We start from the raw sequence: 26,924 nt of genomic DNA, 5'->3' as shown, positions 1-26,924 counted from the left end.
TTAATGTCAATTGTTTTATCTTTTTAAGTGATCACACATTACATGACTTTAGAATTAGAAGTTAATCCAGCCAAGGAACAGAATAGTTACATTAGGGTCCCCTTAGCTCAAGTTAATGCTGAAGGCAGACGGTATCTTGAAGTCTCTTGTTTTGGACTCTTGCTCTGAACAAACACATGAAATACTCACACTTGGTCTCCAGGCTCCATAGATTCTTTCCAGTGTGCTGGGAGAGGATCGTGCACAGTCACAGGTTGGCCAGATGCTTGCTCTTGACCCTCACTTCCCAGAATGTATCTGGTGATTACCCTTCCCTGGTATTTCTTGTCTTTTCCCATCTCTATTACTCTTCTCTCTCCTCTGTCCCTGACTCCAGGGAGTAGGAAAGGATGACTGGAAAATGCCCTTTTACCATCTTTCTTCTCATCTGGCTTTGTCCCCATATACTACTCCTCAGATCTCATAATATTTTTACCCTTAACTCCGATCTTCTTTTATTGTCCTTTCGTTAAATGATTTTATAGAATCACCTTCCAAATTCTAGCTTTTAATTTTTTCCCCCTCCATTATCATCTGCTTCTTCCTCTAGTTATCACTTAAATTGTCTTTTCAACATTTTCTTCCATTTTTCTTTTCTAGTACCTCTTTGCCCTGCTGGAGATTTTAAACATTTCCCATCTGACATCTCTTTTTCTCCCTTCATAATAAAAATAACAATAGGAGAAAAGACTGGGAAGAAAGGGCATAAAACCTGCTTGCTTGTGACATAAAATCCACCATCTGCACATTGTTGCTGACCCCAAGAAAGTGAATTACTTTCTATAAGACTAACCACATAGGCACAGACTCCATGGGTGCTCTGGGGCTGGAGCACCCACAGGGAAAAAATAATGGGTGCTCAGCACCCACCGGCAGTCCTGCCTATTGCTTCTTGCCCACCCACCAGCCAGCTGCCTCCCCCCCAGGAGGCACTGTGGGGGAGGTGGAGGAACAGGGGTGGGGCATGCTTGTGGGGGGGGGGAATGGGTCAGGGGGGTGAAGTGGTGGTCAAGCACCCCCTGGCAAATCACCACCTCTGGTTAACTGTACCAAGATTAAATATTTGGGGGGGTTGGGGGGGGACTATGTTATATTGGAATTAAAGTTAAATGCATTTTATTATGTAAGGGAGAAAATCCTTAACAGAACATTGTAATTTTAAAACACATATCTAGAGGCCAGGAAATTCAAAACTAAAGTTACACTTCCCAATAAACACTGGAACGTAAGGAAATGCAAAATTAAAATAAGCCTAACAGGGTAATAAAATATTCACGAACATTTGTTCTAACAGAATCCCATAAATTCACTCTGACTGTATTCACAGTTGCTTTGCTCTACACATTCATTTTTGTTCACAAAAATGTTTGCAGACAGATAAATTATTGTGGATGGTCATTAATACAGATTTGAATGAGGATTAGCACCAAAAATGTTTGGGTGGTCATCTTAAACTCCTTGGGTTTCGGAGTCATCCAACAAGGGAGCAGGAAAATCCTGATTAGTTCAAAAAATGCTGCCAAATCTGCAGCTGCAATGACCCCAGAGGAGCAGGAGCGAGGGGTGCGGCCACACCCCCTGTCTTGAAGTGGTTTCCACCATATGCAGGGTTTACAGTTTGGTTCAGTGGCTCTCAGCACCCTCCCCCATACAAATTGTTCCAGTGCCCCTGAATGACCCTTCAGAAATGTGACCTCCCTCAACCAGGAACAAGTTGAAATGCTAATGTGTTATTTTAGTGCTCATGTCGCAGTGTTGCGCAGCATGCAGTAAGAGCTACTTCATGCCTACTCGAAGCAATATGGTGGTAATAATTTGAGTCTCTGGCAACTGGGATGTTTCCCCTGGCTTCTTAGCCCTAATTGGAACACATCAAAAGTTCCCCTCTTGAAAACCTTTATCCAATATTCCCTAACTCTCTCCAGAAATGTGCACACAAACTCTGGACAGAGTCACTACTGTTTCCCCACCCTTACTGCCAAGCTAGTATGGCAATGGGTAGTGAAGGCTGCACACTGACTCCCGGCCTTGTTGGCTTCAATAGTTTTTGATAGAGAGTTTTAGTTCTCCTTTGAGTGCTTGCTCATGTCCATTCTATATTAGGTGTGTTTCCTAGAAGTTTTTCCCTTAGGGGACCGGCTCTGGTGCCCTCTGGAGTGGCACCCACATGGCATGGTATAAGAAGCGCCACCCGCTCCCCTCACCCTCCGTTCTTTCTTGCCGCCAGTGACGGTGCTGGAACGTTTGCTGCTTTGGCTAGTGTTAATTGTTCTCCGTTCTTGCAAGCTTTGCAGAACCTATAATTTAGTTGTATAAACTTAGTAAGTGAATTAGTTACCCTTAGTAGTAGTTCTTAAAGCCTTTATTAGTCCCGAACGGGACTCAGCCTGGGGATGGGGCATGCCCTGGTCCCCAGGCTTCAAGCAGCCCCTGTCCATCCACAATCCCCATAGTAGCTGTCTTAGGTGCTTGGGTGAAGGGCTTATAAGTGACAGGTGTCATTTGCAAGTCCTTCAAACCCAGAACTAAAAAGCATGACAAATGCCTTAGAGCGCTCCTGATAGAGTTGGCAGACACTCCCGCACCAGAGCAAAGATCCGTCTCAGCACCAACCACCGCAGCATCGGTGCGGAGTGCCCCACCGGTGCCGTCCAGAGGCTGGCACCATTTTCCCCCTTCATGGCTCTGGCCAAGGAGCTGAAGAGGACTGTGAGGGGACGATCTCCTACTTCCTGCAAAGGAAAGGAGAGGGCTGGGGGCGAGCCAAGACCCGCACTGGACTGCTCAATGCCCTCTCCAGGAGGTCGGGCCTAAGCTCAAGGTGAGAGGTGCAGCCCATCTCATGCCTTGCCTGAGTCCCCAGACATCGACACAGGCCTCCATCAGCTTCAGGTGCCATTGACACTGAAGCCCTGCAGGCAGTTCCGGAGATCCTGATGCTCCCAGTGCCACCTGCACCAGTGATACCCAGGTCATGGGGTAAACCCAACTTGGGACCTCTGCATACGTCCCCGCCTCAATGGCGCCATTCCCCATCGCAAGGGATGTCCTGCTACTGCTCGCCCACCTGAAGCCATCATACTTCAGAGCAGAGAGACAGGCCCAGCGGAGCCCTTTTTGGTCCCCAGACCTTGCGCACCAACAGCGGGATTCAAGGCGTACCTAGTCAGTAGCCGGGCGTAGACCCACCGGGGTACGCACCCCTTGGCAAGAGCACCGAGACAGACCCCTCACGTGGCCAAGAGCTCAGTATGATCCTGGGACCAATTAGAGGACTGAAGCCACCGGTAACCAGCCTGCCATCATTGGTTTCCAAGACGGGGATCGCCATATTCGGGAATATCCTCCTGGCAACTGGCTCGTAATAGCTCCCAGTCCTGCTCGACATCTCGGTACTGGTCCGGTAGCGTAAGGCGTAGATCACCAGGTTTCTAACGCCAATTCGATGAATGCCGTTGTTCTCCAAGGCCCAGACCAAAATGTTCATCTCGCTTGGACAGGTCTAGCTCCAGACACAGCAACTGGCCGCTGCTCCGCCCAATCCTGGTCACCTGGTGGCGACCAATCAGATGATAGCTCTGGCACAGTTCCCTGACTGCAGGACAGCTCCGATGTAGATGTCAGCATAGTCCTCATCAGCACCAAAACCTGTCCCATTGCCCCAGGCACAGTGGCTGGCGCCATGTAACCCATGGAGCCCTTGGGGGTTCACCCAACCTTCCCAGGCTGCCCGTTCAGTGTCGGGAGCCTCAGACAGGCCAGAGGCCTCAACATCCCAGACCCCTCCAGTGCTCGAGGCTTCCGGGGGAAAGACCTCACAGGTCCAGGACGATCCAGGCAAGTAGCCTGCTGGACCACTAATGGTCGTCGAGGATTCAGCTGTAGCTGTACGGGCCTTCCTGCTGAAGGTGGTATCTACGGTCCTTCTGAACAAAGACATCTTCTTCCCTGTGCTCTGTCCCAAACCGCACAAGACAAGTGAAGAGAGGCATCTTCATGCACTGGACGTCTGAAGGGCCTTGGCTTTTTACCTAGAGCATACCAAGCCTTTCTGTAAATCAACTCAGCTCTTCATCACCACAGTGGATAGGATGAATGGCTTTCTGCTGTCCTCACAGAGGATTTCCAACTGGATCACCTCTTGCATATAGACCTGTTATGATCTGACAGGGGTGCCGCCGCCGATGATTGTCAGAGCCCACTCAACTAGTCCTCAGCAGCATTCCTGGCACACATCCCTATCCAGGAGATCTGCAGAGCCACGATGTGGTCCTCTCACCACACGTTCACGGTGCATTATGACATCACTCAGCAGGCCAGAGATGACGCTGGGTTCAGCAGAGCTGTGTTGCAATCTACACGTCCATGAACTCCTGCCTGCCTCCATTGACACTGCTTGGGAATCACCTGATATGGAATGGACATGAGCAAGCACTCTAAGAAGAAAACGGTTACCTTTTTTCGTAACTGGTGTTCTTTGAGATGTGCTGCTCATGTCCATTCCATGACCCACCCTCCTTCCCCACTGTCAGAGTTCCCAGCAAGAAGGAACTGAGGGTGGGGGGAGGTGGCGGCGCCCCTTATACCGCTCCAGAGGGCACCAGGTACTGCTAAGGGCAAACCTTCTGGAACCAGTGCATGTGGTGAGCACATGTCCATTCCATTTTAGTGTATGTGCTCACCACATGCACTGGTTCCAGAAGGTTTGCCCTTAGCAGTACCTGGTGCCCTCTGGAGCGGTATAAGGGGCGCCGCCACCTCCCCCCACCCTCAGTTCCTTCTTGCTGGGAACTCTGACAGTGGGGAAGGAGGGTGGGTCATGGAATGGACATGAGCAGCACATCTCAAAGAACACCAGTTACGGAAAAAGGTAACTTTTTTTTTCTTGAGCTAGCCTTGCAACCATGTGATTTAGGTGACCGATTGTTAAGAACAAAGAGCAAAAACTTGAAGCAACGGTTTCAGAAATTCATTTGTAAGCAATCCATAGGCTGGAAAATGTTCAGATAGATCGTTCCTTGAACAATTTCAAATACTGGACAAATCTGTAAAAATCAGATGGTTCACAGATAATTCATGAACAGGAAAAGGGGCTTAGTTAATCAAATAAATTGTCTGTTGTGATTAGTTTGCATAGCTCTGTCAAGGTTCCTCCCCAACTCTGAACTCTAGGGTACAGATGTGGGGACCTGCATGAAAACCTCCTAAGCTTACTTTTACCAGCTTAGGTTAAAACTTCCCCAAGGTACAAATTAATTTTACCCTTTGCCCTTGGAATTTCCACTGCCACCACCAAACTTTAACTGGGTTTACTGGGAAACGTAGTTTGGACACATCTTTCCCCCCAAAATTCTCCCAACCCTTGCACCCCACTTCCTGGGGAAGGTTTGGTAAAAATCCTCACCAATTTGCATAGGTGACCACAGATCCAAACCCTTGGATCTTAGAACAATGAAAAAGCATTCAGTTTTCTTACAAGAAGACTTTTAATAGAAGTAAAGGAATCACCTCTGTAAAATCAGGATGGTAGATACCTTACAGGGTAATTAGATTCAAAACATAGAGAATCCCTCTAGGCAAAACCTTAAGTTACAAAAAAGACACACAGAAAGGAATAGTCATTCTATTCAGCACAGTTCTTTTCTCAGCCATTTAAAGAAATCATAATCTAACATATACCTAGCTAGATTACTTACTAAAAGTTCCAAGACTCCATTCCTGTTCTGTCCCTGGCAAAAGCAGCATACAGACAGCCACAGACCCTTTGTTTCTCTCTCTCCTCCCAGCTTTTGAAAGTATCTTGTCTCCTCATTGGTCATTTTGGTCAGGTGCCAGCGAGGTTACCTTTAGCTTCTTAACCCTTTACAGGTGAGAGGATTTTTCCTCTGGCCAGGAGGGATTTTAAAGGGGTTTACCCTTCCCTTTATATTTATGACAAGCTCTAATACCAAACAGCCTTTCCCTGCCCTCATAGCCCCATGACTCTCTGAGCCCTTCAGATTACATATTTATCTGTCTGTCTACTATCACAGGGGTTCTCAACCTTTTTCTTTGTGAACCCCCCACTCCTCCCCAACATGCAATAAAAACTCCACGGCCCACCAGTGCCACAACAACTGCTTTTCTGCATACAAGAGCCAGAGCCAGCATTAGGGGATAGCAAGCAGAGCAGTTGCCTAGGGCCCCATGCCACAGGGGGCCCCACAAAGCTACATTCCTCAGGCTTCAGCTTTAGCTCTGGTGGTGGGGCTCAGGGCTCCAGGCTTGGCCTCTGCCTTCAGCCCCAGACAGTGAGGCTTTGGCTTTCTGACCTGGGCCCCAGCAAGTCTAATTCTGGCCCTGCTTGGCGGACCCCCTGAAACCTGCTTGTGGTCCCCTAGGGACCCCAGACCCCTTGTTGAGAACCACTGTACTATCATACTATTATCACAGCTAGTGGACCTGTTAAGTTTCTTTGAGACTAAAATTCAGCCCCTGACCCTTACTTTGCATCAATCATTTGGAAAATGATTTGGAAAACAGCAGGATCCTGAATCTATTACACAGTGTTTTATATCTCCCATTCAGAACATGCTTACAGAAACACAAGTGGTCCTTTTCTAGTGCACAGAAGATGCCATTCCTTCAGACTTCTAGTAGCCACTTTTTGATATGTTGCCAAACCACATACATTGTAATTTCTCTATTTCACTTTTTGAGGAAAGATCAAATTGTATCTCAGTGCATGCTTTTATAATTAGCCTAGTACTGCAACCTTTTAGGGGTTGGACAAATTATTTTTCACCCCCATGCAATCTCTTCCCAGACAAATTTCCTTCTAATAATAAATAATACATACAGGGTGTTTTTTTGATAAATCCAAATAGTAGATAGATGTTTTCTGGATATATGACACATAACAACACCATGCAATGACTGCTCCCTTCCTATCTTGTCCTGACCATTCTTTCTTAAAACTGGAAAAAACCCTGGCTACATTTACAAATGTTGCTGCTGTTATACATTATTGCGTGCCTGTATAAAACATTTAGGGTCCAGTGTTAGAGCAACTTCACTTGCAAATTGCCCATTCACTTTTATGGGAATTTTGCCCAAAAATAACTGCAGTATTGGCTCCATTATAGCCTCTTATAGAATAGCAATATAATTTAAGTTCTAAATAAATTTAGGGGAAATTACTTTGTTTTATACACATGAATATGCTCCTCAACACTCTGTAAGTAGGCGCACTAGTCTGCGAGTCAAGAGATCTTGGTTCTGTCTCCAACTCTGCCACTAACTTGCTCTGTGACCTTTTCAAGAGACTTCATTTCTCCTTGCCTTTGTTTCCACCCTCCGCTCATTGTCTGTCTTGTCTATTTCAACTGTAAGCGTAAGCCCTTTGGGGTTTACAGAGCATGGTGCCTTTAAGTATTTTTCCCAGGTGGGGGGGAGAGTGCTGATTTGTTCCAGAAGGAGTTAGTGCTATTGTTGGAAAGGGGGGGCGGAGAGCAACTGCAGCAAGCCAGCCCTCACAGAGGAAGCAGCCAAGAACCTGCCTGAAGCCTGGGAGGGACAGAGCAGCTGATCGGGGACACCCCAGGACAGGAGCAGGACAAACTGGAGCTGGACCCAGTATCACTGCTGCCCAGAGCTGTATGGGGCCGTGAGTACTGGGCTTGTGACTTTGCATCGGGAATAAGGAGGGAGGCTGTTAGCTAGTTAAGTGGGGAGGTGGTCGCTCTGTGTAGCTTTGCAGAGAGCGGCAGAAGAGGGCACTGGAGGGGTTTGTTGGGGAAAGTTTGGCACTCAAGATGACCTGGAGCATCTAAGACTCACCAGTGGCTGGAACTTTATCCAGGACTCCTGAACTGTGTGCAGACACATTGCGCCATGTCTGCTCTTTCAGACTGTGCTACCACTGGGCCTGTGGGGCCTTGAATTGAATGCAACACTGTTTTATTGCTCCCTTATGTTTCCCCCTGTTTTTCTCCTTTCATCCCTCTGTTAATATTTTCCTTTCCTATATTCATTGTACTTTTTGTGCATGCATGTGCGCTCTGGAGGGGAACAAGTGTCCCTAGGATGGAAAGGACTTTCCCTGCTGCATTCCTGAGTGCGCCTTCTCTTGGCCAGAGGTGCCTACAGAGCAGACTCCATCTTGGCCACGAGGGTGCTAAAGTTACATAAGTGTGTGGTTTTTTTGTTGTTTGGAGCAGTGTCTGTTTGCACAGTGCCTAGAACAATGGGACACAGATCTCAGTTGGGACTTCTAGGAACTACTGTTAATATACACACATACTATTATTCCTATACGTATGAGGAAACAAAGACTTTATGTGACTTTGCCAAAGGTCACACAGCAGGTCAGTAAAGGTAAGAACAGAGCCAAATCATTTTGTTTTAACTAATGAGGCCACATTTTCTGCCATAGTCTCTACAACTAATGGCCTATCAGTTAGAGCAGGGGTGGGCAAACCAAGGGCCACATCTGGGTGGGGAAATCACATGCAGGGCCATGAATGTAGGACTGGGGTAGGGGTTTGGGGTGCGGGAGGAAAAGTGCAGTGAGGGGGAGGGTGCATGAGGGGGCTCAGGGCAGGGGGTTGGGGTGCAGGAGGGGACTCAGGGCAGGAAGTTGAGGTGCAGGGGTTTGGGGTGCAGGAGGGGGTCAGGGTGTGGACTCCAGCCCAGTGCTGCTCACCTGGAGCGGTTCTGGGGTGGCAGTGGCGCACAGAAGGGCTAAGATAGGCTCCCTGTCTGCCCTGGCCCTGCGCTGCTCCTGGAAGTGGCCAGCACCATGTCCCTGCGGCCCCTAGAGGAGGGCGGGGGCAGAGGGCTCCGTGCACTGCCCTTGCCTGTGGGTACCTCCCCCGAAGCTCCCATTGGCCTTGGTTCCCCGTTCCCAGCCAATGGGAGCTGTGGGGGGCAGTGCCTGCAGGTGAGGGTAGTGCATGAAGCCCTTTACCCCTCCCCCAGGGGCCACAGGGACGTGGAGCCAGCCGCTTCCGGGAGTGGCCTCACGGGCCGTATCCAAAGCCCTAATGAGCTGGATCCAGCCCACAGGCCGTAGTTTGTCCACCCCTGAGCTAGAGAATTGAAGAAACTATTTGCTAGAGAGCTACACAGACTTTTATAGCTAAAGAGATATGTGAGAGAGATAACACTAGGCAGCTGTACAGACTCTTCAGTACAGATGGGCCTAAAAGTGCACCAATTCAACTAAATTAATCTGGCTAAACTGGCACAACCCCATGAGATAGGCACACTTACACTGCTTTAGTCCTTTGCCTATAGCAGTTTAGCTTGCACTTGCAATATTTTTTTTAATAAACATAAACAAGGGTTAAACCAATTTAAATGCGCCTATATTAAGGCTTCACCTTGGTTTAACTAGTTTGGTTTTAAATTCATGTAATTAAACTGGTGCACTCTTCTAGACTAGACAAGGCCAGTTTTAGAGAATGCTCTCTAGTTAGCTGGGGAGACTGTTGTCTATACAGTATAGCTAAAAGAGATTGTTAGATATATAGATTTGGAAGGATAGACTTTTATTGACAAATGTTGATAAATGTCAATTTTACTGTATGCAGTGTTGTTTTGCCCAGTTGGTCCCAGGATATTAGAGAGACAGGAGGGGTGAGGTCATGTCTTTTACTGGACCAACTTCTCTTGAGGAGAGAGGCAAGCTTTCTCCCGAAGAGAAGTTGGTCCAATAAAAGATATGACCTCGCCCACTTTGTCTCTCTAATTTCACTGCACACCCACAAACATTTTTTTCTGTTTTTTCACAAACATTTAATACTTGCAATTTACAAGATAGCCTGAGTGAATTGAGGCAAAATGAGAAAAATGCAGCTTGAGAACTTATTTAGAATTTGATTTACTATTTACTTTGTGTATTTTGACATGTGATGTTGACCTTTTTGTGTTTTGATGCTTTATAAAGCTTTAGCTTTTTGCCTCTCAACCATCTCCTATTATTAAACAATTACTAGTTGATCCCTCCTCGCATTGTTTGACCCCCCCACCAAGCTCTCACAACTGTAAACATTTAAAATCAATAAATATTAGGCAAAAAACTGCTTGAAAATGAATATGGTTGTTATTCCATGGAAGTCATAAAAAAGGATTATGGAATCCAGCCAAGCCCAATTCTACACAGCTCGGTAGGGGGTGGGGGGCAGGGGAGGTCTCGGGGCAGTGGTTCGAAGAATTTATACAGTGGTGGTGCTGAAAGCCATTAAACCAAACTGTAAACTCTGTTTTTATTGTATACAATGAGGAATTCGGTGGCACCTTAAAGACTAACAGATTTATTTGGGCATGTGCTTTCGTGCGTGAAAACCCCACTTCTCCAGCTGCATGGAGTGAAAATTACAGATGCAGGCACTATTATACTGACCGGTGAAGAGAAGGGAGTTACCTCACAAGTGGAGAACCAGCGGTGACCAGGCCAATTCACTCAGGCTGGAGGTGGTCCACTCCCAATAACTGATGAGGTGTCAATACCAAGAGAGGGAAAATTGCTTTTGTAGTGAGCCAGCCCCCTCGAGCCAGCAGGTGCTGCCCTGGGGGTGCGTTCGGTCTGGAGCTAGAAGCGCTGTTGCCCTAATCCCAGGGGGCCGTGAGCCTTGGGCTATGGAGTCAGTATCTGGGGCCCCTTGGGGAGACTCAGCAGGGGGGAGGCGCAGCACAGCAGGCCCCCTCACTCCCAGGGCAGGCAGCGCGGGTACTTGCCCTGCCTTGGCCGGGGGCTGAGCCGAGACCGTTCTCTGCCCCTTCGCGGCACCGCCCCCTGGCGGGCCCCCTCGGCCCGTTTTACCCCGCTCCCGGCTGCAGCAGCTGTTCAGTGTCTCGGCCGCCGGGCAGCGGCTCGTGTCCGTGGGAAGCGCCTGCGCGCTGCGGCCGCTCGCTGCCTGCCCCTGGCGGCTTCCTGCCTATTTTAGTCCAAGCGGCCGCGGGTGGCAGCTGGTGCGGGGAGCAGCCGCCGAGTCCCAGCGACAGCGCCCCGGGGAGCCCGCGCAGGGCGAGGTAAGGGAGCGGGGCAGACGCACCCCTTGCGGGGGCAGCTGCTCTTTGGGGGTCTCCGGGCAGCGGCTGAAATCGGAGCTGGAGGCGCCGCTTGCCCGGAGGGACCGGGCGAAGCTTCCCCGGGGAGACGCGCCCGGGCCAGCCCCCGCCGGGTGCAGCCCCCGCCCGGCCCTGCGGCCCCTGCCCGGACACTGGCGGCCTCCGCCCGATAACCCCCATGAGCCTCCCGCCCCCTGGTAGGTCAGCTCTTACTGAAATGGCTTTAAAACAAATTGTACTGAAAGCCAAGAGAGGCAAGCAAGACAGCAGTATTCAAATGGAACCTCCCTTACAGTGAGTATACACCGCACATGAGGTTGCAGGATTTAGGCAATATTTGATGATAGTTGAGTGACTTGAGCTTCTTCAGAACACGTTTTCTTTTCCCAATAGAAGCTTGTTTAAATTCCTTTGGTGTAGGATTGGTTCAAATAGACGTATTCAAGGCATTTGTGTAGTATTAGCACATTTTTTAAGGTCGCATCAGTATTTCCATGTTTTAGGGGGTTGCCACTCTTGTAAAATATGCTTTGCATTAAAACTTCGTATGCTAAACGTTATCTGATAATATTTAGTATGTTTGGACACCACTCCTCTTTTAGGGATTCCACCATAGCAAGCAGTCCTGCCCTTGCTGTAGTGGTCCTAAGATTGTGGAACACACTCATCCTTGAAATGAGTCCCTTCATCCCTTCCCACTTTTAAACACTGTTAAACTTTCCCCCCTAAATGTATAGGTTTGAATAGGTGGTAAAGACAGCATCATTTCTCCCTACCTGTTTTTTCCTTTTAGGAAATCCTAATCTTAATGGGTTTTTTGGGAGGGAGAGTGTGCATGTGCCCAATGGTTGAGCAGCACCCTGAGTGACTTGATCGGACGGGTGCTTTAGAAAGAACATTATTTTATTATTATAAATGCAAATGTTCAATATCTTAATTTTATTGGCTCTGATTTAAGACACGTATTTATAGTTTTTCCATATTGTGAATTAAAATTAAACTTCTGTTATTTTGAGAGAGGTTGAGGATTACAAAGTGACAGTTATAGATGTTTCCCTTAACAGATCTTTTCCATGTGTCTGTGTGTTATGTAACCATAACACAAATTTGTATCTGCAGTTAACACCATTCCCAGCACGCATCTTTGCCATTATGACTGTTGATAGTGTGAGCAATATGAAGAATTTCACTTAACATTGATGCATTTTCTTAATACACAGAATGAACATACTGTTAATTTGTATCAAGAACATTTACACAGCCCAAGGCTAACAAATATTTCAGTATAGAGACATTTTAATCTAAAGGGGTGCAGGGCTTCACTTGCATAGCATGTCCAAATACATGTTTTCTTCACATTCCTCTGTTTCTCCCTTCAATCCTATTTCAGGAGTAAAAGAAAATTAAACTAAACTACAACACACCTAATTAGAATAGCACTAGTGGTCTGTTTTCAGCTCTCAAAATTAATAGTTACAGGCAAGGCTCTATTGCGAGCTCTTTTTGCTGCAGAACCATAGGAAAGTAGATTGAAGAAAAGTTTTAGAGCTAGATTTAAAAAAAAAAAAAAATCCTGAGGCCCAATCCTGCAATTAGATCCATGGGGAGCCATCTGTATGGATACAGTTGCAGAACTGGTAATGCAGGACCAGATTTTTAAAAGGTATTTAGGTACCTAAAGACTCAGATAAGATTGATTTCAGTAGCAGTTAGGAGCCAGGGGCTAGCCACCTAGAGCCCTTTGAGGATCTTACTTCCACTTCATGTGCCTAAATCCAAAATTTAGATCCACAAAATCCCCACTCAGCTGCCGTCTAACCCTGAAGGCAGGCTCCTGAAGTCCCTAGGTACATAACATTCCCTAGCCACCTAAATTTCTGTCAGTGGGCATATTCAAAGCCATCTAATCCCTGATGCCCAGAGCCTGATTTGTACCCTAAACCCCAACAGAATCCTCAGGCTTGGCGTTCCCAGCCTGTCTGGTAAGCGTGCTATTGGATCAGGTCTTGCACAAAACTGCCACCCTTATATCCGGTAGCCCAGTGGTAGGGCAGGGCACTCACCTGGGGAGCGGGAGACCTGGGTTTAAATCCCTGCTTCAAATAAGGCAGAGGTGGGATTTGGACCTGGGTCTCCCATAGCCTGGGTAAATGCACGAACTCCTGAGTTATTGCATATAAGGGTGGCGGCGGCGGCAGAGCACATCTTCTGCCGAGAAGGAGCTTAGGCATCTCGCTCCAGGGGACAGTTCATGGGTGTGAATCCTGAGCAGAAGGGGGTGCCTCCATCCAGCCTAGATTTAGGCACCTATGTCCATTAGAGGAACAGGGGGAGGCCATACCCCTCGTGGCATTTCCAACAAGTAGTTTAAAGCAGCTCCTGCTCGGTGTGCTGGCTTTTGTGGATCCTGTTCTTAGGCACCTAACTTTCCCCAGACGTTGCATAGGGAGCCTAGGCACCTAACGCACAGCTAGAAAGTCCACTAAGTGGCAGGGCGCCTAAAAGTCATATACCCTGCATTGCAATGCCTAAATCCCCCTTGTGGATCTAGCCCCTGGGCATTTCTGAAAATCTCATTATCTGCATCTCTAGCCGCCTAAATATCTTTACAAATCCATCCCTTTTAACACACATTTAATTCAAAGTATCTTCACTCTTGTCGGTTTAATATTGGTATTAATATTCTGACCACTTTCCAGACAACACTTAAACAGGTTTTCTTGTTGATTATAGCATCTTGTAGTAGATTTAGTGAGACATTGTCAATTTAAGCATAAACATCCAATTTATTTTCACTGTTTGTTTATTTACTACTTGCTTTTCTCTTAGCTCCGATAGTGGAAAAACAATGAAATTGGTTTAATTATAAACAAATTGAGTTTTCAGTCTCAGATTCTGAGTGCCGTAAACTGGGAGAGAGTGTGTGTTTAAAAGCAATTGTTTTAATTTTGAATTTTAAAAATGTATCAAACATTTTATTAAGTTTTTTAAAAAGCATCATTTTACAAAATTTAAATGTTGTGTCAGATTTAAGTTGACAACGTTCCATCCATTTTTTCTAAATACACAATAGTTTCTGAAGATGAAATTTTATGACTTCTATTTAAACATCAGTTTTAGAGGCGTTTTTGTAAAGAATATATCTTTATTACAGTTTGTTAACACACTATGTTATAGTTCAAATTACACTATTGTAGTAATCTTTCTTATAAGCGGGAATCCTAGTTTTCTGTGATTGAAAAAAACAAAATTCTCTTATAAACATAAATCCACATTTTTCTGCAATTTAAAATGAAATCTGACAGCTGGAGCCCTACCTCCCTGGGCTGACAGCCCGAGTCCCATCTCTGTTTTTAACCAAAAAAAAAAAAAAATGGGGAGGGGGGGCAAATTCAGCGTTTTTTCCATGGCAAATGGATTTCTAGGATCCCTGCTTATAAGTAAGCTGAATTGAAAGCACTAGAAGCTTGATCTTCTACTCCTTAACTTCCCACTTACTATGAACTTTTGGTATTTTGAAATACCAAAGGTCCGAAAGTGAAAACTAGATATGTATCCTTTGAATAGAATTTTTCATGTTTGTGGCTATAAACAGGTTAGGACTGAAAGATCTGAGCTAGGACCAGAGGAAAAGATACAAGTTTCAGAATTATGTCTAACAATTTATTTCCTGTAACTATCTATGGATAAATACCCAGATTGCATACCTAGTTTAAGTAAAAAGAAAAGGAGGACTTGTGGCACTTCAGAGACATCCTCTAGTTTAAGTAGTATCTCCATCTGAAATTAGTGGGCAGCCTTGTTTAAGACCCAGTGGCACAATCTGTCACTTTGTAGATAGAGTAAATCTATTTCTGCAGGCACTTAGAAGTCTGTTTATCAGAAACAGCCTTCTGCTATCTGTCAGTAGCACTCCTATATCTGTGTGTCAGTAATAAGTCAACTTGAACTTTAGAGGATTAGACAGCAAGATTTTAAAAGGAAAACTAAGCCAGAAGTTAGGTTCCTAAATCCATATTTAGGCACCTGTGAAGGGGTCCCACTCACCACATGTGCACCTGGCTAGACCTGGGATGTAAGGAATGTATGAGTGTGGTTTGGTGGTGTGACAGGTTGAAAACCCCCCCCCCCCCCTTCGCGCTGTCACCTGGTGTGATGGGACACCACAAAGGCAGACTGTTCTGCCAGCCTGGGCCCCCTTTTACCTGGTCTTGCTGGGCTAGGCTCCTCAGCTTTTTCCAGCCAAGCACACAGACAGGGCCACACCCAGCCGCACAGAGAGCCGCTCTGAGAAGGCTCAGTTTAAGGGGCTTGACACAGCACCCAGATGTCCACCCCCCCTTGGAGTACAAACCCCAAATTATATGAAATTTGCCTCTTCCCTCAATGTGGAAGATGGTGTGCACAACTTCTTGCCATAGAAATCACATGAACTGGGTTATATTCTAAACCAGAAATAAATGTATTAACTGTAACAGGTGTATTTTAAGTAGTTAAGGAGGTAACAGACAGAACAAGGCAGATTAATAAGAAAATAAAACAGAGCATGCAAACTAAGCTAGTGTCAGTAAAGAAACCGGTTACATGTAAGTTCTCACCCTAAATGTGATTCTAATAATCTTCTTCACAGGCCAGGTGCCCTTCCAGCCTGGGGACAGTTCTTTCCCCCAGTTCAGTCTTTGTTGCTTCCAGCAGTCCTCTTGGGTGGGATAGCAGGGGAGAACTGACTACCGGGATTACCTCACTCTCCACCCTTAAATAGGATTTGCATAAGGCAGGAGTCATTTGTTTCCTAGTTTGACCCCCACCCCACCCCACCCCTCCAGCTTCTCATGGAAAAATACAGAAATTCAAGATGGGTTACAGTATCCAGTGACATGGTCACATGCCTCTGTAGGGTGCCTGTAGCCATCCTTCACAGACTGACCCACATGTTCACAGGAAGACAAAGCTCTTTTATAGTCCATTGGCTCTTGCTGATGGGCCTCAGCACTCAGGCTTTTTCACTGTTGTATCTGAAGTTGTTAGCAGGGGGTGTTGCCCAAAATAACGTGTTGAAATATAGATACATAGACAATATTCCTAATTTCAGATACAGAAATGATACATGCATACAAATAGGATAATCCTATTCAGTAAACCATAACCTTTCCAACGATACCTTACAAGGCTCATCTTGCTTAAAGTACAACTTAGTTATGTCATATTCCTATCACAAGCATATTTTCATAAAGAATATGGAGTATAATGTCACAGAAAGGTGCATGAAAGATCAAGGGAATGTCTGTACAGGATTTGTTACAATGCATACTCCATAATGTGTTACAGGAAAAGAGTGTTTTCTCGCTGATGCAAACGTAGTTCATTAATGGAAATCAAACAGAATTCCATATAACCTTTTATATTGCAACCAGTAGGTGTCCTAAATACTTAGCTGAAAACAAGATTTACTTTACTTTCTTTTAATATGAAATGAATCATTGTTTCTTCAATTGAAAAATTAACCTTTGTGTATTAGGTATATCAAGTTGCTGTCAATCTTGATGAGCAAAGGCTGTCTGCAATAGGCTTAAAAAAAGGTAATATCTCCCAACTTCCTTTTTAGTTACCTATTTAATCAGAGTTATTTAACTGTGTTTTGGAATGATATTGGCTAAGGGAAAAAAACTTTATTGGTTCTTTTTGTTGTATGAAAAAGGCCTACAAGATTAAAGAAAACAGTGAAGATTTTTAGCTAAGGGAACAATTTACCAAGGTTCCTGGTGGATTCTCCATCACTGACAATTTTTAAATCAAGATTGGTTGTTTTTCTAAAATATATGTTCTAATAATTTGTGCTGAGAAGTTCCACGGCTTGTGTTATACAGGAGGTAAGATTACAGGACTACAGTGGGTCTGTTCTGTTCTTGGAAACTGAATCTGTTTTACGTTAGAAAGTCAGTTCTCTTCTGCCCAATTTTCCTGAAAGAGTCAATGGATGACTGGAGAGCTAGAGCATTTGTTATCAGAGACACCGAGCAAGTGAAACCTGATCAACTGAGAAGGGAAATAGTTTTTATTAATTCTCACCCTAACACTCATGTATGGAATGAGAGAGCTTTGGGCATACATTTTTGATCTCCAGGGAGTCCTACAGCAAAACTGGAGAAGATCAGACTTGGTGGTTTTTTTTTTTTTTTTTTTTTTTTTAACCTTACAAATATCAGTTCTCCTCCCTGCTTTGAAAGAAAGAGAAAATACTTTCAGGACAGCTTTATACGTTACAAAGAAGAATTAAAAGACATAAATTTTCTTTGGCTTTTTTGGCAAGCTTTCTTTAACAACAAATTATGATAACAGGTTCCTCTGAATTTGTATTTAGCTTTGCTATTCTACAGGTACCACAGCTATATACTGCTCTTGGTATTCACATGTGTCTTCTGACTATGAGGGACTGGAAGCAGTATGCCTGGATGGTCCAAAGGACCATTTAACAAGCAGCAGAAGTTACCATTATGGTGCCAGTCCTGCAAGCTGCTTAGCATGGGTGGACCCCTGTACTCTCACAACTTACGAAAGTCACTGGGCATGTATCTGATAATACATCATGTGTGCAGGTTGTCAGAATATTGACCTTTATCCCTTCTTCAAGCCCTTAGTTTTCACCTAAATGTGACTGTAAAATGTTTTTCATGTGTAGGGATAAGGTTGCCAGATGTCCGATTTTCGGCTCTAAGGCCCGGTGGAAAAGGGACTCTGGCGGATCCAGTCAGTACCACTGACCGGGCCATTAAAAGTGCAGTTGGCGGGGCTGGCAGGCTCCCTACCTGGCTCTGCATGCTCCCCGGAAGTGGCAACATGTCCCTGGGCTCCTAGGCAGATGCACACTCTTCGTGCTGCCCCCTCCTCGGCAGCACCTGTGTGCGGAGACAGGGCGTAGAGCCGCCTGGCCACCCCTGAACCTACGAACCGGACATGCCAGTTGCTTCTGGGAGCCGCCCAAGATAAGCGCCGCCCAGAGCATGCACCCCTCACCTCCTCCCACAACCCAACCCCCAGCCCAGAGCCTCCTCCTGCACCCTGAACCCCTCATTTCTGGCCCCACCCCAGAGCCCATAACCCCAACTGGAGCCCTCACAGCCCTCCTGCACCCCAATCTCCTGCCCAAGCCTGGTGAACATGAGTGAGTGTGTGAGGGTGGGGGGAAAGCGAGCAACAGAGGGAGGGGGGATGGAGTGAGTGGGGGTGGGGCCTTGTGGAAGGGGCAGGGCCTATGAGAAGGGGTGGGGCAAGGGTGTTTGGTTTTGTGCCATTAGAAAGTTGGCAACCGTATGTAGGGACTTAGTTTAACTTTTGAAGTATGTGTAGAATTTTTGTTCATATTAAGGAGAAATATGTCTGCACTTGAAGGAGAGAATATACCCCTAAGTCCCATGACACACGTCATTGTTTTTCCGTTGTATTCGTGCTCATTACTCTTAATGCCTCTTTTGTATTTTTACAGGATTCTTCAAGATGAATACTACAGAAATCAATTCATTCACCATGACCCCATTAGGTTTTATACCAGATTTTAAAAATGCCACCCTTGTACCTGTCAATGAGACTGCGTGTGAAAACTGGAGTGAGGTTCATCATCTGGTTTTTCATGTGGCAAATATTTGTTTTGCAATTGGATTGGTTATTCCAACCACTCTGAATTTCCATATGATTTTCCTGCGAGGCTTGCTTGCTACAGGTAGGCCAAACAAAATTTACTTTTTACAACTTTAATGTGGCTGAAATTCCATTTACTGACCTATAGAAAGTAGGGCTGTCAAGTGATTAAAAAATTAATTGAGCGATTAAACAATAATATAATTTATTTAAATATTTTTGGATGTTTTCTACATTTTCAAATATATTGATTTCAGTTACAGCACAGAATAAAAAATGTACAGTACTCTATATTTTTGAGTACAGGTATTAGCACTGTCCAGAAAAGAAATAGTATTTTTCAATTCACCTAATACAAGTACTGTAGTGCAATCTCTTTATCATGAAAGTTGAACTTACAAATGTAGAATTATGTACAAAAAAACTTTTATTTTTGAACGCAATCTAAAATTCTAGAGCGTGCAAGTCCACTCAATCCCACTTCTTATTCAGCCAATTGCTAAGACAAACAAGTTTGTTTACATTTGCAGGAGATAATGCTGCCCACTTCTTGTTTACAATGTCACCTGAAAGTGAGAACAGGTGATTGCATGGTACTGTTGTAGCCAGCATTGCAAGATATTTACGTGCCAGATGCACTAAAGATTCATATGTCCCTTCATGATTCAACCACCATTCCAAGGGATGTGTCCATGCCGATGACTGGTTCTGCTGATTAACAATCCAAAGCAGTGCAGACCGACGCATGTTCATTTTCATCATATGAGTCAGATCTCACCAGCAGAAGGTTGATTTTCTTTTTAGATGGTTTGGGTTCTGTAATTTCCGCATCGGAGTGTTGCTCTTTTAAGATTTCTGAAAGCATCTGCCACACCTCATCCCTCTCAGATTTTGAAAGGCACTTCAGATTCTTAAATCTTGGGTTGGTTAGAAATCTCACATTCATACCTTCTTCGTGTTTTGTGAAATCTTCAGTGAAAGTGTTCTTAAAATGAACATGTGCTGGGTCATTGTCCAAGACTGCTGTAACATGAAATATATTTCAATATATGGCAGAATGTGGGTAACACAGAGCAGGAGACATACAGTTCTCCCCCCAAGGAGTTCAGTCACAAATCTAATTAACAATTTATCTTTTTAAGTAGTGTCATAAGCATGTCCTCTGGAATGGTGGCCGAAGCATGAAGGGCCATACAATTGTTTAGCATATCTGGCACGTAAATACTTTGCAATGCCAGCTACAAAAGTGCCATGCAAATGCCTGTCCTCACTTTCTGGTGACATTGTTGTGACGCTGCACTCTAGCATATTTTTATAAAATCATATAATGAGTGTGAGTATAATGTAACTGGAATATGCTTCATGCAAAAGATTTCTTGTAAGGTATCATTACAAAGCATATAATCTATGGTGTGTGGTCATCCTATTTGTATAAATGTATCGCTCTTGGTCTGAAACTAGAAATATGAAATATAACTCTGAGGTCCTATTGTAGTTATACAAAGTGTGGGCCATTAATGTTGGTTTGGAATCTTAATGGCTCCCATTAACCAAGACAATTGACTGTAGATGGCTCTGTTTTACTTGTAAGTCTTCCTGTATACCTGTGGGCTAAGTCTTACAATGACATGTGATCATGTCACCTGAACTGGAATCCATCTTTAACTTGGTGCTCTTCCATTGAGAAGGAGGGGTGAGAACCCAGAGGGACAAAGGAGTCCCACCTTATGCAAAAGATATATAAGGGGGGGGGGGGGGGGGGGCGGCGGCAGCAAACAGCTGTGCATGTGTCTCTATCAGTGTTATAGAGGGCGAACAACTTGAGTTTACCCTGTATAAGCTTTATAGAGGGAAAAACGGATTTATTTGGGGTTTGGACCCCATTGGGAGTTGAGCATCTGAGTGTCAAGGACAGGAACACTTCTTAAGTTGCTTTCAGTTAGTCTGCAGCTTTGGGGCACGTGGTTCAGACCCTGAGTCTGTGTTGGAGCAGACTGACGTGTCTGGCTCCACAAGACAGGATGCTGGAGTCCCAAACTGGCAGGGAAAGCAGAGACCAAAGGAGTCTTGGCACATCAGTTGGCAGCCCCAAGGGGGTTTCTGTGATCCAACCCATCACAGTTGCAAATGAGAAGAGGGCAGCATTATCTCCTGTAAATATGAACAAACTTGTTTGTCTTCATGATTGGATGAACAAGAAGTAGGACTAAGTGGACTTGTAGGCTCTAAAGTTTTACATTGTTTTGTTTTTGACTGCAGTTATGTAACAAAAATCTATTGTAAGTTGCACTTTCACAACAAAGATTGCGCTACAGTACTTGTATGAGGTGAATTGAAAAATACTATATCAGTTTTACAGTGCAAATATTTGTAATAAAAAATAATATACACTTTAATTTCAATTACCACACAGAATACAATATATATGAAAATGTAGAAAAACATCCAAAATATTTAATAAATTTCAATTGGTATTCTATTGTTTAACAGCATAATTAAAACTGATTTTTTTTTTTTTGAGTTAACTGCGATTAATCAACAGCCCTAATAGAAAGTATTGTCCTGGGCTCACTTGTCTTCCGTTTGTGGTATTTCAACATATTTTAATTGTTTTAGCATGATTTGGGGCCTGGTCAACATTCTGACATTGCAGAACTTATTTGGATAAGGTAATACAGACCCAGTCTCTTAAAACTCCACAACAACTGCATAGAGAATTTTGAGCATCTGTGCAGTTGCTGAAACACCTGACTGTGGAAGGGTAGGGTTTGTTTATGTGGTCTGGGCTTTATTGTATTTTGTTTTGTTTTTCATTTCTTCATCTGTTTTTCTCCACTCTCGCTTAACTTGTCAGAAAAAAATCTATACTTGGACAAAGTATGGGAAAAAAAATTGGCCCCAAAATTTTTCGTTATGAGTAAATGAAAAACATAGAGCTCAATTTCATAGAATTATAGAATCATAGAATATCAGGGTTGGAAGGGACCTCAGGAGGTCATCTAGTCCAACCCCCTGCTCAAAGCAGGACCAATCCCCATTTAAATCATCCCAGCCAGGGCTTTGTCAAGCCTGACCTTAAAAACTTCTAAGGAAGGAGATTCTACCACCTCCCTAGGTAACGCATTCCAGTGTTTCACCACCCTCCTAGTGAAAAAGTTTTTCCTAATATCCAACCTAAACCTCCCCCACTGCAACTTGAGACCATTACTCCTTGTCCTGTCCTCTTCTACCACTGAGAATAGTCTAGAACCATCTTCTCTGGAACCACCTCTCAGGTAGTTGAAAGCAGCTATCAAATCCAACTTCATTCTTCTCTTCCGCAGACTAAACAATCCCAGTTCCCTCAGCCTCTCCTCATAAGTCATGTGTTTAGACCCCTAATAATTTTTGTTGCCCTGTGCTGGACTCTCTCCAATTTATCCACATCCTTCTTGTAGTGTGGGGCCCAAAACTGGACACAGTACTCCAGATGAGGCCTCACCAATGTCGAATAGAGGGGGACGATCACGTCCCTCGATCTGCTCGCTATGCCCCTACGTATACATCCCAAAATGCCATTGGCCTTCCTGGCAACAAGGGCACACTGCTGACTCATATCCAGCTTCTCGTCCACTGTCACCCCTAGGTCCTTTTCCATAAAACTGCTGCCTAGCCGTTCGGTCCCTAGTCTGTAGCTGTGCATTGGGTTCTTCCGTCCTAAGTGCAGGACCCTGCACTTATCCTTATTGAACCTCATCAGATTTCTTTTGGCCCAATCCTCCAATTTGTCTAGGTCCCTCTGTATCCTATCCCTCCCCTCCAGCGTATCTACCACTCCTCCCAGTTTAGTATCATGCGCAAATTTGCTGAGAGTGCAATCCACACCATCCTCCAGATCATTTATGAAGATATTGAACAAAACCGGCCCCAGGACCAACCCCTGGGGCACTCCACTTGACACCGGCTGCCAATTAGACATGGAGCCATTGATCACTACCCGTTGAGCCCGACAATCTAGCCAACTTTCTACCCACCTTATAGTGCATTCATCCAGCCCATACTTCTTTAACTTGCTGACAAGAATACTGTGGGAGACCGTATCAAAAGCTTTGCTAAAGTCAAGAAACAATACATCCACTGCTTTCCCTTCATCCACAGAACCAGTAATCTCATCATAGAAGGCGATTAGATTAGTCAGGCATGACTTTCCCTTGGTGAATCCATGCTGACTGTTCCTGATCACTTTCCTCTCATGTAAGTGCTTCAGGATTGATTCTTTGAGGACCTGCTCCATGATTTTTCCGGGGACTGAGGTGAAGCTGACTGGCCTGTAGTTCCCAGGATCCTCCTTCCCTTTTTTAAAGATTGGCACTACATTAGCCTTTTTCCAGTCATCCGGGACTTCCCCCGTTCGCCACGAGTTTTCAAAGATAATGGCCAATGGCTCTGCAATCACAGCCGCCAATTCCTTTAGCACTCTCGGATGCAACTCATCCGGCACCATGGACTTGTGCATGTCCAGCTTTTCTAAATAGTCCCTAACCGCCTCTTTCTCCACAGAGGGCTGGCCCTCTATTCCCCGTGTTGTGATGCCCAGCGCAGCAGTCTGGGAGCTGACCTTGTTAGTGAAGACAGAGGCAAAAAAAGCATTGAGTACATTAGCTTTTTCCACATCCTCTGTCACTAGGTTGCCTCCCTCATTCATTAAGGGGCCCACACTTTCCTTGGCTTTCTTCTTGTTGCCAACATACCTGAAGAAACCCTTCTTGTTACTCTTGACATCTTTTGCTAGCTGCAGCTCCAGGTGTGATTTGGCCCTCCTGATTTCATTCCTACATGCCCGAGCAATATTTTTATACTCTTCCTGGTCATATGTCCAACCTTTCACTTCTTGTAAGCTTCTTTTTTATGTTTAAAATCCGCTAGGATTTCACTGTTAAGCCAAGGTGGTCGCCTGCCATATTTACCATTCTTTCAACACATCGGGATGGTTTGTCCCTGTAACCTCAGCAGGGATTCCTTGAAATACAGCCAGCTCTCCTGGACTCCTTTCCCCTTCATGTTAGTCCCCCAGGGGATCCTACCCATCCGTTCCCTGAGGGAGTCGAAGTCTGCTTTCCTGAAGTCCAGGGTCCGTATCCTGCTGCTTACCTTTCTTCCCTGCGTCAGGATCCTGAACTCAACCAACTCATGGTCACTGTCTCCTAGATTCCCATCCACTTTTGCTTCCCCCACTAATTCTTCCCAGTTTGTGAGCAGCAGGTCAAGAAAAGCTCCCCCCTAGTTGGCTCCTCTAGCACCTGCGCCAGGAAATTGTCCCCTATGCTTTCCAAAAACTTCCTGGATTGTCTATGCACTGCTGTATTGCTCTCCCAGCAGATATCAGGAAAATTAAAGTCACCCATGAGAACCAGATCTAGTAGCTTCTGTGAGCTGCCGGAAGAAAGCCTCATCCCCCTGGTCCGGTGGTCTATAGCAGACTCCCACCACTACATCACTCTTGTTGCTCACACTTCTAAACTTAATCCAGAGAGGCTCAGGTTTTTCTGCAGTTTCGTACCGGAGCTCTGAGCAGTCATACTGCTCCCTTACATACGGTGCTACTCCCCCACCTTTTCTGCCCTGCCAGTCCTTCCTGAACAGTTTATAACCATCCATGACAGTACTCCAGTCATGTGAGTTATCCCACCAAGTCTCTGTTATTCCAATCCGATCATAATTCCTTGACATCACCAGGACCTCCAGTTCTCCCTGCTTGTTTCCAAAGCTTTGTGCATTTGTATATAAGCACTTGAGATAACCTGTTCATTGCCCCTCATTCTCAGTATGAGGCAGGAGCCCGCCCCTCACAGACATTCCTGCCTGTGCTTCCTCCCGGTATCCCGCTTTCCCACTTACCTCAGGGCTTTGGTCTCCTTCCCCCGGTGAACCTAGTTTAAAGCCCTCCTCACTAGGTTAGCCAGCCTGCTTGCAAAGATGCTCTTCCCTCTCTTTGTAAGGTGGAGCCCGTCTCTGCCCAGCACTCCTCCTTCATGGAACACCATCCCATGGTCAAAGAATCCAAAGCCTTCTCTCCGACACCACCTGCGCAGCCATTCGTTGACTTCCACGATTCAATGGTCCCTACCCAGGCCTTTTCCTTCCACGGGGAGGATGGTCGAGAACACCACTTGCGCCTCCAACTCCTTTATCCTTCTTCCCAGAGCCACGTAGTCCGCAGTGATCCGCTCAAGGTCATTCTTGGCAGTATCATTGGTGCCCACGTGGAGAAGCAGGAAGGGGTAGCGATCCGAGGGCTTGATGAGTCTCGGCAGTCTCTCTGTCACATCACGAATCTTAACCCCCGGCAGCAGCAGACTTCTCGGTTTTACCGGTCAGGGCGGCAGATAGATGACTCAGACCCCTGGAGGAGAGAGTCCCTGACCACCACCACCCGCCTCCTTCTCTTGGGAGTGGTGGTCTTGGAACCCACAGTCTCAGGACAGTGCATCTCATGCCTTCCAACCAGCAGAGTCTCCTTCTGCTTTCTCCCCCCAGATATATCATCTGGTCCACTCGCTGCAATGGTACCTGTGGAGAGAACATGAAAGCGGTTAGTTACCTGTGTCCACGTTGCTGGAACCCAGACATTCCCCCTTCTTCCTCTGGAGGTCACATGTTGCCAAGCTTCTTCACTGGCCTCTTGGCTCCGCTGTGCAACCTGCTCTAAATCTTTAGAGCTTTGTGTCCGTAGAAGCATATCCTGACTTTTGTCCAGAAAATCCTCAGTTTCTCGTATGCAACACAGGGTCGTTATCTGTTGTTCCAGACCTTCAATCTTCTCTTCCAATATGGAGACCAGCTTGCACTTTGTACAGACAATGTCGCTTCTGTCCTCTGGAAGAAAGACAAACATGGCACATCCAGTGCAGGTCACAACAGCTGAACCCGCCCCCCCCCCTTCCATATCACCTTCCCACTATGAGCTTCCTCAGAGAAGTTGGCAAGATGTAAGCCTCACTGGGCTCACTCCAGGCGAACTCCCAGGCAAACTCCTGCTGTTATAGCAACTCCTTTCAGTTATAGCAAGATAGATTTATATTGTAAAATGTATAAGTCTCTTGCACTCTCAGACCACTGATATAATAAGAAATACCTCCTACCCCTGCAATATTTAAGTTTTCCTTGGAAAGCTTCATGTAGTGACTATCCCCAACTCTTCGTAAAATATGAGGTCTGAGATGACATCACACACCATGGGAGTGAAGTGTGAACATATTTTAAACACATTTTCTTGAGGATGACTAGATGTCAGCTCAAGCTGAACATTGTTAAAACAGATCTCTTCATCTTAACTTCCCCTTTTTGCCCCCTCCCCGCAATACCTCCTTTTTGGGCTACTGTAGATCACACCACCATCCTGCCTGTCACTCTGGCCCATACTGTGGCATCCTCTCCAATCTCTCTCTAGGTCTTCACGTCCAGGCTATGTCTAAATCTTGCGGATTCATTTTGCGTAACATTTCTAAGATATGGTCTTTCCTATCCATCCACACATCTAAAATGCTCATCCAGGCTGTTATTTTGCTTCTTGATTACTGCAACATTTCTTCAATTGTCACTGCCCTTGACAAGTGCTGTCTTGCCCCACTCATATTCATTCAAATGATGCTGCAAAGATAATTTTCCTAGCCCGTTGCTTTGACCATACTTTCCCTTCTCAGTTGCATCAAACATAATCCACTTGTCGCTTTCAAGACCCTTCACAGCTAACCAAAGCCTGCCTATCTTCTTTCATTTTCTACTGAAATGTTCGCTCCCATCTATCTGTGATGCCAGCCTCCATTGCCCATTTACAGAATTTTCAAACAAGTATCTTTGTGCTTTCTCCCTGCTGCCCCACCTGCTTGGGAGGCGCTTCCTCTAAACATCTGCAAAACTAACTCCTTATCCTTCTAATTCCGCCTTAAAACTCTCCTTTTCCATGAAGCCTGCAAAAAACTTGACAACCGTTAGCTTCTGGCACACGAAGACTGCTGCCTATCATGCTAGCTAATATCGTCGTCTTCTTTCCTTGCACTCCCCTGTTTGTCTCTTGTGTGATACTTAGATTGTAAGCTCTTTGGGACAGGGAATTTTTTTTTTCAATTCTGTTCATATAGCACCTAGTGCAATGGGGTTCTGTTCCATGATAGGGCACTCGGGCATTATGGAAATACAAATAATTAATAATAATATTC

General features: G+C 45.4%; 1 protein-coding gene across 7 annotated transcripts in view; it reads left to right on the top strand.

Annotated features, from left to right (window-relative positions):
* Positions 1 to 7,561: 7,561 nt before the first annotated feature.
* The window catches only part of POPDC1 (popeye domain cAMP effector 1), a 60,535-nt gene continuing 41,172 nt past the window's right edge, over positions 7,562 to 26,924 (top strand). For 4 of the 7 annotated variants that reach the window (XM_073336894.1, XM_073336895.1, XM_073336891.1 and 1 more), the window contains exons 1-3: positions 10,960 to 11,385; positions 16,610 to 16,670; positions 18,575 to 18,808. In XM_073336894.1, coding sequence (XP_073192995.1) covers positions 18,586 to 18,808 — 223 coding nt within the window. In that variant the 5' untranslated portion in view covers positions 10,960 to 11,385; positions 16,610 to 16,670; positions 18,575 to 18,585. Of the gene's footprint in view, positions 7,685 to 10,875; positions 11,386 to 16,609; positions 16,671 to 18,574; positions 18,809 to 26,924 lie in introns of those variants that run through there. The other 3 variants (XM_073336892.1, XM_073336900.1, XM_073336893.1) reach the window with 3 other exon arrangements.

This window comes from Lepidochelys kempii, chromosome 3, assembly GCF_965140265.1.
Source record: "Lepidochelys kempii isolate rLepKem1 chromosome 3, rLepKem1.hap2, whole genome shotgun sequence".
NCBI classification, from domain to species: Eukaryota; Metazoa; Chordata; order Testudines; family Cheloniidae; genus Lepidochelys; species Lepidochelys kempii.
The sequence above is the reverse complement of the archived record's forward strand: the minus strand, read 5'-3'. Positions and strand labels throughout refer to the sequence as shown.